This window comes from Protobothrops mucrosquamatus, unplaced genomic scaffold, assembly GCF_001527695.2.
Source record: "Protobothrops mucrosquamatus isolate PMUCROS unplaced genomic scaffold, P.Mucros_1.0 scaffold6743, whole genome shotgun sequence".
Lineage (NCBI taxonomy): Eukaryota > Metazoa > Chordata > Lepidosauria > Squamata > Viperidae > Protobothrops > Protobothrops mucrosquamatus.
In genome coordinates this window covers 12,968-28,810 of record NW_015392559.1, presented here as the reverse complement: position 1 = coordinate 28,810, position 15,843 = coordinate 12,968, and the positions used below count along the sequence as shown (strand labels likewise).

At 41.1% G+C, this 15,843-nt stretch overlaps 1 protein-coding gene across 1 annotated transcript in view; it reads left to right on the top strand.

Annotated features, from left to right (window-relative positions):
* Positions 1–275: 275 nt before the first annotated feature.
* LOC107300352 (sciellin-like) overlaps positions 276–15,843 on the top strand; it is a gene marked incomplete at its 5' end in the record, with an annotated part of 28,502 nt that continues 12,934 nt past the window's right edge. The window contains 5 exons of the mRNA XM_015829685.1: positions 276–344; positions 3,779–3,838; positions 6,344–6,391; positions 7,708–7,767; positions 13,995–14,054. Of these exons, the coding sequence (XP_015685171.1) occupies positions 276–344; positions 3,779–3,838; positions 6,344–6,391; positions 7,708–7,767; positions 13,995–14,054 (297 nt within the window). The remainder of the gene's footprint in view (positions 345–3,778; positions 3,839–6,343; positions 6,392–7,707; positions 7,768–13,994; positions 14,055–15,843) is intronic.

Below are 15,843 nucleotides of genomic sequence, written 5' to 3'. Positions count from 1 at the left end.
AGAATATTTTAATTTTGCTGCTATGGAACACTGATACAAGAAAAATAATAAATTCAATTGATAAAATAATATTTTACTACATTAGAAAAAACGTTCCTAAGTAACATGGTGCTGTTCTCAAGGTCACTGGAGAATTGCATGAAAAAGCTAATTTATTTGAAGGAAATGCTTGCTTTTAATTTTAAAGCTACTTTTTAAATTTTAAAAGATAGTAACCTTTTAATTTAAAAACAAACTAGTCTATGTCTAATGTGAAAACTGTCTTTGCTATTTAGGATTTCTGGCAGAAGTGGTACTGATAAAGCAAATATCCCACCTGTCATAGATAGCAGGATAAATAAAAGGTATGTAAGCATGAGCTGGAAAGGTACCTGGTTTGATAGAGAATTGTAACTTTTCTGAGACTGATCTTTTAAATTTTGTTACAGCTTATTTGCCTTCCTCAGATCTGGATAAATTTTATGAGTTATATCTCAGAAAAATAATTAACATTATTAAAAGTCTGATTTGTTAAATAAGTAGGTATGGCCCAGTGACGTTTATGCTAACATAACATACTGCATGCTTATATGCCACTATGGAGAGAACTAGAAGATAGGAATTGCAGTGTATTTTCTTGACATGTCATCTCAGTGTAACAACTAGTAAGATAGGGTTTACTGCCTGAACAGGGGGTTGGACTAGATCAGTGGTTCTCAACCTGTGGGTCGGGACCCCTTTGGGGGTCGAACAACCCTTTCACAGGGGTCGCCTAAGACCATCGGAAAACACATATTTCCGATGGTCTTAGGAACCAAGACACCGCTCCTCTATCTCCTTGCCCTCCTCTTCTCTCTCTCTCTCTCTTTCTCTCTCCCTCTCCCCGCCTGGGCGCTTCTCCAACCAGGCTGGGCGGAGCGGCAGAACGGCCTTCCCCCCCTCCCTGGCCAGCTGGATGGGGGGTTGGGGGTCACCACAACATGAGGAACTGTATTAAAGGGTCGCGGCATTAGGAAGGTTGAGAACCACTGGACTAGATGATCTCCAAGGTCTCTTCCAACTTGATGGCAATATAGAGTGATCCCAGGTAATATGATACTGCTGCATTTTGCATCAATTTCAGTTTTTGGATAGTTTAAGTAGACCAGTTTTGTGTGGAGTCATTTCAGTCAGAGGCTTTTGTATTGCGGGATCAAAGGGACAATATGACTGAAGCACTGTCTCCCAAGCTTCCTGCAGTGCCTCCTTCTGTTGAAAGTCAGAACAATAGAGGAAGCATTAGTTGTGAACTTTTAAAAATAAGAGGAATAAAACTTTTCCTTTGAGTTTAAGCAGATTTCTATGGAAATAACCCACTATTGGACAAAATAATCCTACAGTGCTGCTAGAATCTCTGGTGCAAACTTAGAAATTGTATTTGATAGGATAGTTTAAAAAGGACAGTTCAGTTTTCTGGAAAATCATGTCAAAAAACTGACATACCATAGGAACAGACTCTGAAAACTAGAGACACTTCCAAGCACAAAAACCTTTGAGGTATTAAAGCATTTTACTCTTGTGTATGCTTTAAAATAAAGCATTAAATCCTGAAGGAGGGTTTTAGAAAAATGTTCCCCTGTATCTGCCCAAACAACAATTCACAGAATCTTGTAATCCTCTTCATGATTACAATTTAGCTTTTTTTTTTTTTTTGATGGTGGGGAGATCCAAGCTTCCTTTTAAGGGACCTTCTGATCTTCAGACTCCCTTCCTTTTCTCTTTCAATTCATCCTGAAAACAATGGCTTTCTCCCCAGAAACGGAGGCATGTGGGGTGGGTCAGGGGAGGTGTAAGGCAAATAAATTCCCTTTTGCCTTACTTAATACTGGGATCCCTACATATTCCCAACCATGGCTTACACATTTAAACAAAAAGGTTGATTTCATGTTTTGGAATCAGCAATTCACAGATAAAAGAGACAGTAAGCAACACCTTGTACCTGAGAAAACTGAGACTGTGAGAAGGAGACCCAAAATAACCCTGCCTTGACTCTGTACAGTGTAAGTGGGGGCAGAGGGAGAGTCTGTCAGCTTACCACAGAGTTCCAATAGTCCTTGCAACGTTTATTTCCTTATCTGATCTACCAAAGGGCTGGCAGATGGCTGAAGTGAGCGCAGAGGGTGAATGTGGAAGAGGAGGAAGGCAGGGCCATATGTAGAGAGAGATGATACATACTGTGGGAAGTCAGCCCCCCAGAGAAGGAAATACTAAAAGGGCAGGAAAATATATTTTCGCAAAGGATCTTGAAGAGGCAGGAAAGCATGCCCAGTTTTCTTAATAGCCCCAGGTCTCCCTTCCCCAAGCAGAAACCAGCTCTATAGACATGCAGATGTAAATCAGGGAGCTAGGAGATTAAGAAGACAAAGACCTAAAATCTACATACCCCACCCAAACTCTAAGAGTCATCAGCCCCAGCTTCAGGGAAGCAGGATATGACCTTTGGACATAATAGGATTAACCCATCACCATCAGAATACCAGAAAGGCACACTCAGACTCAGGTCAAAGTTCATGCCACAAGAACAACTCCAAACAAAAGGCTCCAGAGAGTATAAAAACCCACTCCCTACATGTGTTCACTCCTTTTTCTGCCAGAGCCATCTTCCTGTCTGGCTCTCCTCTTCAATAAACTGCAACCTTCTTTCTAAAGCAGTCGCCATGTTATTTATCCCCGGCTTGGACTGAACCACGATGAAGACTTTCCTTCCAACAATACAAAAGTGGTGTAAAATTGACCTCGCAAAGTCCATCCCTTTTGTATGCATGACATCATACTGCACACACATGCAAAAGATGTGGCTCTTATATTGCAACAGCGTGACACTAACTTTGAATAAATTCTAGCAGTTGCCTCAGGAAGAGGCTTTCTTATTTACGTTTCCTAAAATTCCTTCACTTTTTCTGGTTGAATCTTTATAAATCTTTATAAAATAAAGGATAGCTGTTCCCTTTGTACCTTCCTCCACTCTCTGAACATGGACCTTATCATCTTCAAAGATTTCCTGGAAGGACCATCCTTGGCAGGGTTTGTCTTGTAAATTGCTTGTAAAGTTTTTAAAAAGTAGGAAAGATAGATCCACAGTCATGTAGGAAGTCAGCACCCCCCCCCCAGAGAATGAAATATTTTGGGGAATATTAAAAGAGGCAAGATAGAATATTTCCCCTAAAGGAGAAATGGAGAAAAAAATCAGTCCCAGTCTTCCTGTCTCAAGCAGAAACCTGAAGAGGCTAATATTTAGAAATGGAGATTTTGTAATCTATTCAGAAAGACTGGGCCACCCTATTCATAAGCAAAAACGTCTTCAGCAACAGCTCCCATAGAAGGCTGGAGCTGATGGGATTAGAAAAACAAAGGCTCCTAAAATCTACATTCCCCACCCTGCTCCAAGGACAGGGCAAATAATTAGAATACTAAAAGGGCACACTCAAGCACAAGTCAAAGTACATTTCACAAGGAACAGGCATCTCAAACACAAAGCCCCAAAGAATGTATAAAAACCCACCTACTCCCAACAACATTTTGTTAGCTGTCCCAGAAATGCATGCTGTTGCTGGTTCTGCTCATCAATAAACAGACCTTCTTTCTAAGCAGCTAGCCTCCATTTTATTTCCAGCGCCTTTTCTCCCGGCTTGGAACTGGACCTGATTTTTCTTTCAACAGCCATTAGAATGTAGCTATTAGAGACTCGATTCTCAGCTATCAGCTAAATTTCAGAGTATATTGAGAATAAATCACCTTGGCTTTTGTTTCAAATTTGCAGGTACCAAGACGTGGATGACTATATCAAAGTGAATCATACCTCTAAATGGGAAGAGAAGCGGTAAGTCTTCAAGTGAAATCAGCACTGAGATTGTATTTTGAAAAGAGTATTATTTTAATTTTCCCTTGTCATTGTCACTCCACCCGGTCAAAAAAACTATGTGAATCTACCATTGATAAGGAGGCAATCTTTTATGTTTCCTTGTTGAATTTTTTTAAAATAATATTTTATTAATTTTCCAATTTTACATTTAAGTATTTAAAAAGCAACGTGGTGGCTGGGTTAATCAATAGTTCGATAACATATAAAAATCTTTAGTACAAATCTCAAGATACGACATCAAATATTTCCTCTCTTTTTCCTTTAACATCTACTGTCTCGTACAGTATTTAAGCTAATACAGTTCTTATTATATCAACTCAATAAAAAAAAATTTCCCCAATTTTTAGTTTCCCATCAATATTCCAATTTAACATTTGATATTTTTAATTTTCAGGCTTTAGGTAACCAAAATTTCCCTTATCTCAATTCATAACAGAATCTAATATTCAAAATACACATTTTATCTATTTAAATATAGTCTATTTCCTAAAAGTTATCTATTTCCCACCATATTAAATCATCTGCTTAATAATACAATATCTCCTTTAATAAATCAAAACCATTATATATATTGCCTGGATTAGTCAATAAATCAAAAATATTCATAATAATTTTTTTTCTTTTAGGTCTAAGTTTTAAATGTTAAACAGATAAAATCCTTATTTTCAACTAATTTCCAAATATTTTAAACCTAATGACCAAAATTTCCCTTATCTCAACTTCTCCCTTTAACCCTCCAATTAATAATATGAAATCCCTCTAATAAATCAAAACCCCAATTTTCTTCAGCCTTATTTTGACTTTCTTCCTTTGCCAACTAGCCTTTCATATCAGTGCTTTTAGATCGTCAAATAGATCTCCCTCCTTTATTATATATGTTATTTGAAATAAAGGAGATCATTTAATTGCTATTTTTTTGGAAGGGCTAGCCCATTTGTATTCATTAAGTTGTCTCCCTATTATTCCAATTCCCCATGATTGCCCTGATATGTTTATCTTCCATTCAATCTGTTCTTCTTTCTCAAATTTGTTCTGATTTATATAGAAAGTCTTTTCCATTTTCAGTGTTATCACTCCCTTTTCTGAATTTTCCATTAACTGTATTTGTTGGTCAATTGAGTCCTCTGAATATTTGATTGTTCCATTATTCTGTTATCTTCTGCGTTATTAGTTCTTTGGTTGTTGTCAAAGTTCTTCATCCATATTCTTTTAATAATGTGTTAAGTTGAAGACTTTAAAATCAGACGTTAAAAATAATTTTATAACTAGGTATGGGACCTCTCTTTCACATGTTTATAAATAGTCTTTATAGTAGAAGTCATTGGTCAAGCAAGATTTTATAGTCCGAGGTATTTCATCATCTCATATAGTAACCAATGTTCCTCAGATAAAGAGATAGGAAGGGAGTTTCCCTCATATAACTCTGAAAGTCAGTAACGGTTTACATTCATATTTCAAATAGGCCAGTTATGCCACCCAGCTGTTCTCTTTACAGCAGAGTTTCTCACAGGTGGTGCCAAGGTCAAAAGAGTCTTATCTAAGATAGGAAATAACAAGTTGTAATACCACATGTCACCACAAGATGTCACCGATGCCATTTAAAGTTTTTTAAGTCCAAAATTTTTATAATCCTTTTTCCAATTTTATTTCTTTTTTATAGATAAAAGCAAAAGTCTCCAATAAAAATAAGAAAATGTTTGGTCCCAAAGTTTCAGGAACATATAAATCCAATTAGATTAAAGTTGTTATTTTAGTGTTTTAATTCCCCTGGGTAGTCAGTCGCCGCTATTCTTAGAGGGTGGGATAGAAATTCCCTTCCATCTTTCCTCACAGGGGGAAAGCTACTTTGGGCAGCTTTTACAGGAAAAGAAAATGCTTAGAATAAAGAGAAGATCAGATCTCACCCAGTTTCATCCATGTTGCTTTCAAAGTGCTTGGTGGTGAGTTTGACTTCGGCTGTCTGCAGCCTAGTGATGAGCCGTATTACTATGGCTGGTCTTTCCTCCGCCGGTTTGGAGGGCTGCCCCAGATCGAGCAGAAGGGCTGCTGCCCTCCCGCGATCAAGCAGGGGTCCCCTCCTTGCTCATCGCCCCTAGAGGGTGACTTTCGACCCTTTCCAGGGTCCCCCAGCAGAGCGAAATCAAACGCGGAAGACAGAGCTCACCTTCCAGCATCCGTGGCAGCTGCGATGGCAAACTGGAAGTCCCTTGTTGAATTTTAAAACATACATATGCATGTCCACTTCTCTCCAAATATTATGTAGCTATATTATTCATACACATTATTTGTTAAATTTATACTTGTCTTTTCATTAAAACAAACCAGTGCTGCTAATAATAGCTACTTGCAGATAGAATCTAGAATTACAATTCAGATGTTAAATATATTAAAAGGAATTAACGTACATTAATAGTTCTACCTGCTTGAAATCTTTACACTGATTTTGTGTCATTTTTAAACAAGCTGTGACCTGGAGAATCTGATTGCAGTCAAAGATAACAGCAAGGAGGGGTAAGTCTCTATTCACGTCTGGTATAGATATTTAGTATTAATTTGTACTACTTCTACCATTCTTGACACTGCAGAAAAGTGTTCAGGTAATCCTTAGAGAAGGGTGGTGCATAGTTAGAATCGGAATTTCTGTTGGTAAGCAATGTGGATGTAAAGCATAATGTCACATGACTGTGTTGCTTAGGTTGGCAGGATGTGAGCACTGCTGGGCTGGAGGTGGTTGTTGCAAGGTGTTGAGAAGGCACATGTGGGGCAGCACAACACAAGCTTTGCAAGGCTGGGGATGGCTGCTGGAGGGTGTGCAAGAGGCCAGTCTGGTGTGAGCTCTGGGCATAGTTGCAGGAGGGTGAACGAGGGTGCAGCGGGCGGTGGGCAGGGGTGGCTACTGCAAATCAAGGACTACTTGTAGTGGCATGACTTGGCTATCTCCATGCTGAACACTATCTTGCTTTTAATGTGTGCTTCAAGGCATTGTCAGTCACTAAGAGAATTTATATTCCTTAAAACTATTCTTGGATGGTGTCAGAAAAAGAAGGAAAAGACTTTTTCAAAACTGGTACAGTTAAGAATGACTTAAATCTGCCTCCCTCGGGACGTGGAGACAAAGGCAATTTGGTAAAATGAAGTTGGGCCAGTGTATGCTTAGGTGTAAATGGGAACTGGACCTTAGAAAGGTTGGGAACCGCTGTTCTAATCCAACCCTCTGCTCAAGCAGGAGACATGATACCATTCCGGACAAATGTTTGTCCAATCTCTTCATAAAAATTGCCAGTGCTGGAGTACCCACAACTTCTGGAGCAAGCTTTTCACCTGATGTATTTTTCTCAGTATTAAGAAGTGTTGTAGTAATTAAACCTGCTTTGCTAATCTCTTTCTGAGATTAGAGCCGTAGTGGCACAGTGGTTAGAATGCAGTATTGTAGGCTGACTCTGTCCACTGCCAGGAGTTCGATCCTGACTGGTTCAAGGTTGACTCAGCCTTCCATCATTCTGAGGTCAGTAAAATGAGGACCCAGATAGTTGGGGACAATATGCTGACCCTAAACCACTTAGAGAGGGCTGTAAAGCACTGTGAAGTGATATATAAGTCTAAGTGCTATTGCTATTGCTTTGAAAATGCTCCTATACGGTGCTTCAGTACTTAACAAGTTCCTACTGTAATTTGCAGATCATATAAGGTAAGTAAGATAGAAAAAGTCATAAGACTCCATTTGCTTGAAGGAAGCTATGCCTTTAGGTCTGCCTTCCCCTTATGCTTTTATATCAGTTTAATTTTGCAATATATTAAAATAAATTACCGTTGTTTCATCTTTACAGAAACCAAGATCTGGATGACTTCATCATAGTGAATTGTACATTTGAGCCAAGTGACAGGAGGTGAGTTTTGCAGCCACAGTGGGCATTTGTATTACATTTCTGATCTAGTGTTAAAAACAATAACTTTCATTATACATCCCAGTCCCCATCTGGCAAAACCCCGAGTAAATCTTGCATTATTTTATTCATATCCTTTAAGTATCTTTTCTGTTCTAATAAATGGTATCAAACTTTTACTGTGATCAAAGATCAGCACACAAAATGTTTTTTTTCCTATGTGTCTGTATGTTAGATAACTTAATTTAAATTTAATTTAAAATATGAATTATAAAATTAATTACAAAATTATACAAAGAAATAAGCTATTGTGTCTTTATGGCAGTTTTACAAATTGGTGATAAGACAACACTCTGCATTGCATCTTGACTGGTATCTAACAGCAGCAGTTTAATGTAAAACTCATTTGCTTTATCTGGCATTTGTTGGATGCTAGATGGCATTTGCAAGAGTTCCTGGAATAATCCCAGTTAAGGGCACATGCTGAATTGTCTCTGTCTGTGTCAAGTCATATACAGGTAGTCCTTGACTTACAACATTAACGGAGCCTGTCATTCATATCAGAAGTTGAGGATTATGTTAAATGAAGCATCTAACTAATGACCTCCCTGTCCCTGTTTTCCCCAATGCATTCGTTAAACGACTGCGTGGGTTGTTAGGTAGAGCATGGGGTGACTTAGAGTTGGGAGAAACCAAGGGAGGCCTAGTGCAGGCACAGGCACTCCCAGTAGGCCTCTCCCACCCTCTAAGATATCCCATGCTCTTCCTCCTCCCCCTTGGTTTCCCCAAAGCCCTATGGGCCTCCTTCATACCTCACCCCATCACCATTCGCTTACTTACATTTTGATGAACTCAGGAAGTCAGTGTAGAGAAGGCCGCTCCTTCGCTGGGCCACATGGCACAATCAAGAAGAACATATCCGGTTACTTTTGCTTCCATGGCAATCCTTTCCTCTCTAGCCAGCATAAACTACTTTTCCTTAGCTCAGTGATGGCAAACCTTTTAGAGACCGAGTGCCCAAACTGCAACCCAAAACCCACTTATGCATCGTCGGGTGCCGGGTGGGAGTGGCCCATTGGCTGGGTGTGGCCCATTGGCTGGACACGGCTGCGGTGGTAACAGCAGACTGGGTGGGACTAAAAAGTTCAATCAATCAATTCCAACTTTGCAAGATCTTTTTTTTTCCCATGAGAAGTTGAAATTGACTGATTGATTGAACCTTTTTTTTTTTTTTGCATATGCGGCAGAGGCCTAAAGTGAAAAGGTTTTATAAAACCCAGCTGAAGGCCTAGGACTGGGGCGACGGCGCGAGTGCCCACAGAGAGGGCTCTGAGTGCCACCTCTGGCACCCGTGCCATAGGTTCGCCACCACTGCCTTAGCTCCTCCGGAGCTAGTTTTACACTGGTGGCGCTAAGAAGATATTGTAATGGTTTACCCTGGCTGGGGAAGAAAGGATTGCCATGGAAGCAAAAGAGATGGAATTTCTTCTTTGCTCTACCAGCATAAAACTAATGTAAATCTAGCACTAATAGAGCAAAGAAGAAATCCCATCTCTTTTGCTTCCACGGCAATCCTTTCATCTCCAGCCAGCGTAAATCACTACCAATTTATGCTGGCTTGGGTGAAAGGATTGCCATGGAAACAAAAGAGATTGGATTTCTTCTTCTTGATTATGTCACGTGGCCCTGCGAGGGAACAGCCTTCTTTACGCTGACTTCCTGAGCTCATCAAAAACTAAGTAATTGAATGGTGATGGGGGAGTGGAGGCAGGGAGGAATGTATAGAACCCACTATATTGACAAAGCAGGCCAACATACTGGGTTCTGGAGGCCTCTGAGGACCTGGCCAGACAAGATGGGAGAGAAATAGGTGGGTGGGTTGCTGCAGCATCTCTGAAGTCGGTCGTAAGGGCGAATGACCACAAGAGGGCTGCAAAATTGGTAACTATGAAACGGATTCATAGCATTTGGGATGTACGTTGTAACTTTGAACGTTCATTGAATGGCCTGTCGTACTTCAAGAATTATCTATATACAGAAAGCTTCATATATTGGAATATTGTTATATCTGTCAGTTAGGAGAGCAGAAGGTGAAACATTATGGCTAGCTCTGAAGAATTCTTTCCTTAAACTAGAGGAGATCAGAGTGCTCAGGTTATTTATTAATTTATATTTATTTATTAAATTTATATGCTGCCCATCTCATCAGAGACCTTACATCTGCTTACAAACATTAAAACTAGTACACATTAAAATAATAACAAGATAAATAACAATAATAAATACCGTTAAAGGACGGGAGGAAAGGGAACCCAGAAAATATGAGGAGAGGTGGGGGTCTTTCCTAATCCAATATTGGTGGACCCTCATTGGGCCTCCAGGCCAACTAGCAGAACCAGATCTTCAGGTCCTTGCAGATCTCCTCTTGGGGAATACAAGATGGGCAGGAGCCATGGCAGAAAATCCTCTTCTCATGGACCACATGAGCCAAAAATCCTTGATTGACAAGGTGCACAGCATGACCCCCCACACACACTGCTGGCTCAGGTGGAGTGAGCCAATCCCAATGGCTGATATGTTACTTCAGATAATTTGGACCCATGCCATGAAGAGCTGTAAAGATGACATCTTGAACTGCGCCCAGAAGCAAACCAGCAGCCAACGCAGCTCTCAGAACAGCAGTGTAACATGGGCCACCCTAGGGGCCTCAAGAACTGCCAGTGCCACTGCATTCTGCACCAGTTCTGAATATGCTTCAAGGGTAGCTTCAAGGGTATGCTTCAAGGGTGGCTCCACATTGCAGTAGTCCAAGTGTGAGATGACTAGGACTTGAATTTCTGAGCACATGGTTCCCTACCCAAGAAAGGATGAAATTGGTGCACAACACGGAGTTGTGCAAAGGCTTTCCTAGCCAAGACTGCCACTTGCTGTTCGAGCAGGAGTCGTGAGAACCCCCAAGAAGCACATCAGGTCTGTCTGGGATACTGCAGCTCCAGCCAGAACTAGAGATGTTAAAGCCCTGGAACTCAAAGCTCCAGGTACCCAAAGTCATTTGATCTTCCTACGGTTCAGTTGAAGCAGTTATATAGAATTGAGCATCATCCGCATACTGATGATACTTCAACCCAAGGTGACAGACGATCTCATCCACTGGCTTCATGTAGATAGATATTAAAAAGGCGTGGAGAGAGTATAAAGCCCTGCAGCATGCCACAAAGGAGTGACTGGGCTGGATCTCTCACTCCCTATTAACACCAATTGGCCTCATAGAAAAGAGTCAAACCAGTGCAAAACTGTGCCACCCAGCTTCAAACCCTATAGCTGGCCCCAAAGGATACCAGAGTCAATGGTATTGAAAGCCACTGAGAGGTCAAGAAGAGTAAGGACGATTGCATCACCCATCCCACTATTGCTAGAGATTATCAATGATCAATGCTCTTTCTGTCCCTTTCCTGGGCCTGAATGCTGGCTGGAAGGGGTCCAGATAATCAGACTCTCTGAAGCTGCTGTTGTACTTTCCCTAAAAAGGGAAGGTTGGAAGCTGGACAAAAACTGTCCAGGTAGGTGGGGTCAAAAGATTATCTTTTAGAAGGGGGTGAACCACGGCCTCCTAAAAGGTTCCCAGGAATGTTCTTTCCTGCAGGGAGGATTTAATCACTGCCTGAACCCACCTGGTGTCACCATCCTGGAGGTTTTCACCAACCAGGAGGGACAAGAATCTAATTTGACAGGTGGTTGCACTAACAGCATCAGGATCAAATTGTTTCCAGATAACTGGATAAGGCCTCTCCCCAGACATCTCACATGGACTAGCACCAAGCTTGGATTCCGACTGGGGATGAATCCAAATGACTTTATCAGATGTTGAACAAATTCCAGAGCAGAGTGGCATAAGAGAATCCAGGGACACCAGCGTGTGGTCACATTGCCATTGCTCTGTCAAAAAATCATATCCAGTGTGTGACCAGTGTCCCGAGTCAGACCCAAGATGATTTAGGATAGGGCCATGGCTGCTATTGTAGTCAGGAAATCCTGGGCCAAACTGGGGGATTGCAAATTGAACTCCCCCAGGACCATAAGCCTGGGGAACTCTCCTGCTAGCCCCAAGAAGGCCTCCAGCAGCTCAGGCAGGGAGACTGTTACGCAAAAGGGAGGTAGTCCTGTAGCAACACTCCAAACTGATCTTGTGAGCCTAGCTTCAGGAACAGCACCTCACAGCCAGAAACATTGGGAGCAACACTCCTGAAGGCCAAGAGAGATTGTCAGATGACCACTGCAACCCCACCTGCCCTGCCCTGAGGTCTTGGCTGATGCCAAATCTTAAACCCAGCTGGACACATTTCTGAAATTGGACCTCCCTTTCTGGAGTCACCCAAGTTGTGATGATACATGCCAGGTCAGCTTGCTCCTCCTCAATAAGGTCTTGAATGAGGGGAACCCTATTATTGACCAATCTGGTATTCACCAGCAGCAGCCAGATCACGGGGCTTCCAAGGGGATGCTGTCCAGTGGCTAGGAGTGAGCTCAGGGAACTTGAATACATTGGGAGCATCTTCTCCTGTATCAGCCTGATCTCTGGCTTCCGTAACATCTCATGCCCACCATCTTACTAATAAATAAAGGGCTTGGAACCACAAGAAGGAAGAAGGTTCTTGGTGACAATTTAAATTAAATTCACAATATTAATTTTGTTTTAAGAAAATAACTTGAATTTCCAAGACTGACCTGTATTTTGTATTCCACAGATCTGTGATCTGTATTCTACAGATCAGTCAAGCCATCAAAACAGTATTGCCAAGAGATGATATGGGAGATTTCTCAAGGATGTACTGTATAGGAAGCTATCAAGGGCCTGATCGAGCTATTTTAACCAGTCCTGTATCTGCAGAGATTTTTATTAGCTATCAATCTACATCTGATGAAGGAATGATTTTCCTTGACAACAGTCACATGGATCTCTTGAAAAGAAAACTAAATTTAATGTCTTCCCTGTTTGGTGTGTTGGACCAAATATTATTTGGGACAGGTTCTTAGTCATGAAATCATGACTGAAGACGCTGAAATCTTCCAGGACAAGCAGTTCAGATTCATATAACACCACATACAAATTTACTCTAGTTAGCCTAGGAAGACTGTTAAGCATTAGCATAGGCAGCATACAACAATTTCCCAGGGCTGCCTTGACTATCCAAAGACTGCAGCATGTATTCAGAATTGGCAGGTGGAAGTGTTAGTCAGATTGAGTTGAGATCACCCACTACCCATCTTAATTGTCCAGAGTGGCCTACTAGCCAAAACTGGGACAGAAGAACTATCCAGGGTTCCGATTGTCAAGTGTCTATAATACAGGTAGTCCTTGATTTGCAATCATTCATTTAATGACCATTCAAAGTTACTGAAAAAAGTGACTTATGATTCTTTTTCACACTTAAAACCATTGCAACATCCCCATGGTCACATGATCAAAATTTGAACGCTTAATAACTGGTATATATTTATATTTATGATGGTTGCAGTGTTCTGGGGTCATGCGATCACCTTTTGCGACCTTCTGATAAAAAAAGCTAGTTGGAAAGTGATTCGCTTAACAACTGTGGCAAGAAAGGTCATAAAATGGGCAAAACTCATGTAACTTACTCATCTTGCTTAGCAACGGAAATTTTGGGCTCAATTGTGGCCACAAGTCAAGGACTACCTATATTACTAAGTTGTGATTTTACCAGCGCAATTAAACTCGGAAAACAGTGAATATTTTAAATGTCTATGGAGAAAGCACCTTTGGGAGTGGATATTTTACTAGCAGCTAATTAGGCACTGAGGAACTTTTGACCTTTTTGGTTAGGCTGTAGCCTGCCTTCCCTTCCATACAAAATCCCAGTTTCATCATTCCCATGTGTGTTTGCTCCAACCCATTATCTAGTCCTCATTTTCATCCCCTTTCTGAGTACAGTACATCTCTTAACACTAGGCCACAGCCAACCTGCAGTTTTCCTTCCTTCCATACAATGGCCTACCTGTTCTCCTGGCACTCACATAAACATGGAGAAGTACAAATGAGGTGTCCCTTGGCTCCATTTAAGGGATTAACAGGTTTTCAAAAGGTCTCTCACATACCCCACAATAATCTCTGAGCGCCACCTATCCTGTGTGAAAACTCTTTTCCACAGGTATCAAGTACACAAAAAATATACAAACAGCAAACCGCCTTTGTTTTTGTTTTGCCTTAACAGATCCCAAGACCTACACAATCTCATCAAAGTGAATCATATGTCTAGTCAGTTCAGAAAGGAGTAAGTTTCAAATCTGAAAGCTGTATTACATTCTGAATCTAGTTTGAAAATTGTAAAATTTCATGTTCTTCCCTATTCCACTTTCCTCCCCAAAACTCTAGTGAATCTTATGATGGCTAAGGGGGTTAAATCAATTTCTACTTCTTTATGAAGCTGTAAGCTTCATTGTTCCATGGGCATCCACAGAGAAATTTAAAAAATGAAGATGGCAGTTGCTTCTATATGATTGACTCTACAACTTTTATTAAGTGCATGGGATGTCAAAAAACATAGAAAAGAGGCTGAGGTTCACTATTGGCATACCTGCTGCATAGAAATTTAATTGATTTTAATAGGTGGTATAGGTAGTAGCTGTGAGAGGGATTTAGATTTCCAAAAGTGGGCCACCACTTAAGTATGAGCCAGCTGTGTGCTACAGCTGCCAGAAAAGCCAATGCAGTTCAAGGCTGCATCAACTGAAGTATAGTATCAAGATCACAAGAAGTATCCCTCTGTACTACACTAGCGAGGCCACAGTTGGAATACTGTATCCAGTTCTGATCACCATGGTACAAAAAAGATGCTGAGACCCTAGAAATAGTGCAGAGAAGAGCAAGTAAGACGATAAGAAGTCTGGAGGCTAAATCGTACAATGAACATTTGAGGGAACTAGGTGTGTCTAGCCTAATGAAGAGAAGGATCAGTGTGACTTGATAATTGTCTACCAGTACTACCAGGGATTGTCCGTCAAGCACAGGAAATTAGGAGCCAGGATAGAGTTCAAAGGCATTTATGAGTTTATGTCATGCAACTTATACACAAGAATCTAATCTACTAATGGTCAAGGCATATTGGCACCAGATAAGAGTCAGCGGACTTCAAGGGTGGCTGTACTTAGGTCTCTTATGGGGCATAGTGATTCCAAACTGATAATGCATTTGACCCCACCCTCAGGCTCAGCTCAGTCATCTCCTTCCCTGTCCCAGAGAACAGGAAGTTGGCTTACTCTCTAAAGCACCTGAGGACAGAACAAGAAGCAATGGGTTGAAACTTGTTAACAATTTGCTTTCTGGAGTTCTGGGGTGCTCCATAGCTGGAGGTTTTTAAGAAAAGATTGGACATTCATTTGTCCAGGATGATATAAGAGCCATGTTCATTTGTCCAGGATGATATAAAAGCCATGGTGGCACATTGATTAGAATGCAGTATTGCAGGCTAATTCTGCTGACTGCCAACTGTCAGCAGTTCAGCAGTTCGAGTCTCTCCCGCTCAAGGTTGACTCAGCCTTCCATTATTCTGAGGTCAGTGAAATGAGGACCCAGATTGTTGGGGGCAATATGCTGACTCTGTAAACCACTTAGAGAGAGATGTAAAGCACTGTGAAGTCTAAGCACTATAAGGACTCCTGCCTTGGGCAGGGGTTGGACTAGAAGACCTCCAAGGTCACTTCCAGCCCTATGATTCTATGATTCCTAAGCTCATTTGACTCAAAAGATCAAACTCTTTGGTACTCTGGATTTTCTGATTTCCATTCTCATCTTCCTCCCTATAATGTGGTATAGCGGTTAAGCCCCCAGGCTAGAAACAGGAGACCATAAGCTAGCTGGGCGACTATGGGCCAATCTCTCTCTCAGCCTTCAGAAGAAGGCGAGGGCAAATTACTTCTGAATTGTTGCCAAATAAATTGCAGGGACCTGGACAGGCAGTTGTCAGGAGTCAATGCTAACTCAAACGCACACAAAAAAATGTAAAAGTATGTTTGTGTGCATGTACATGTGAAATGATATAAATTTAACAGATACGTATAGAA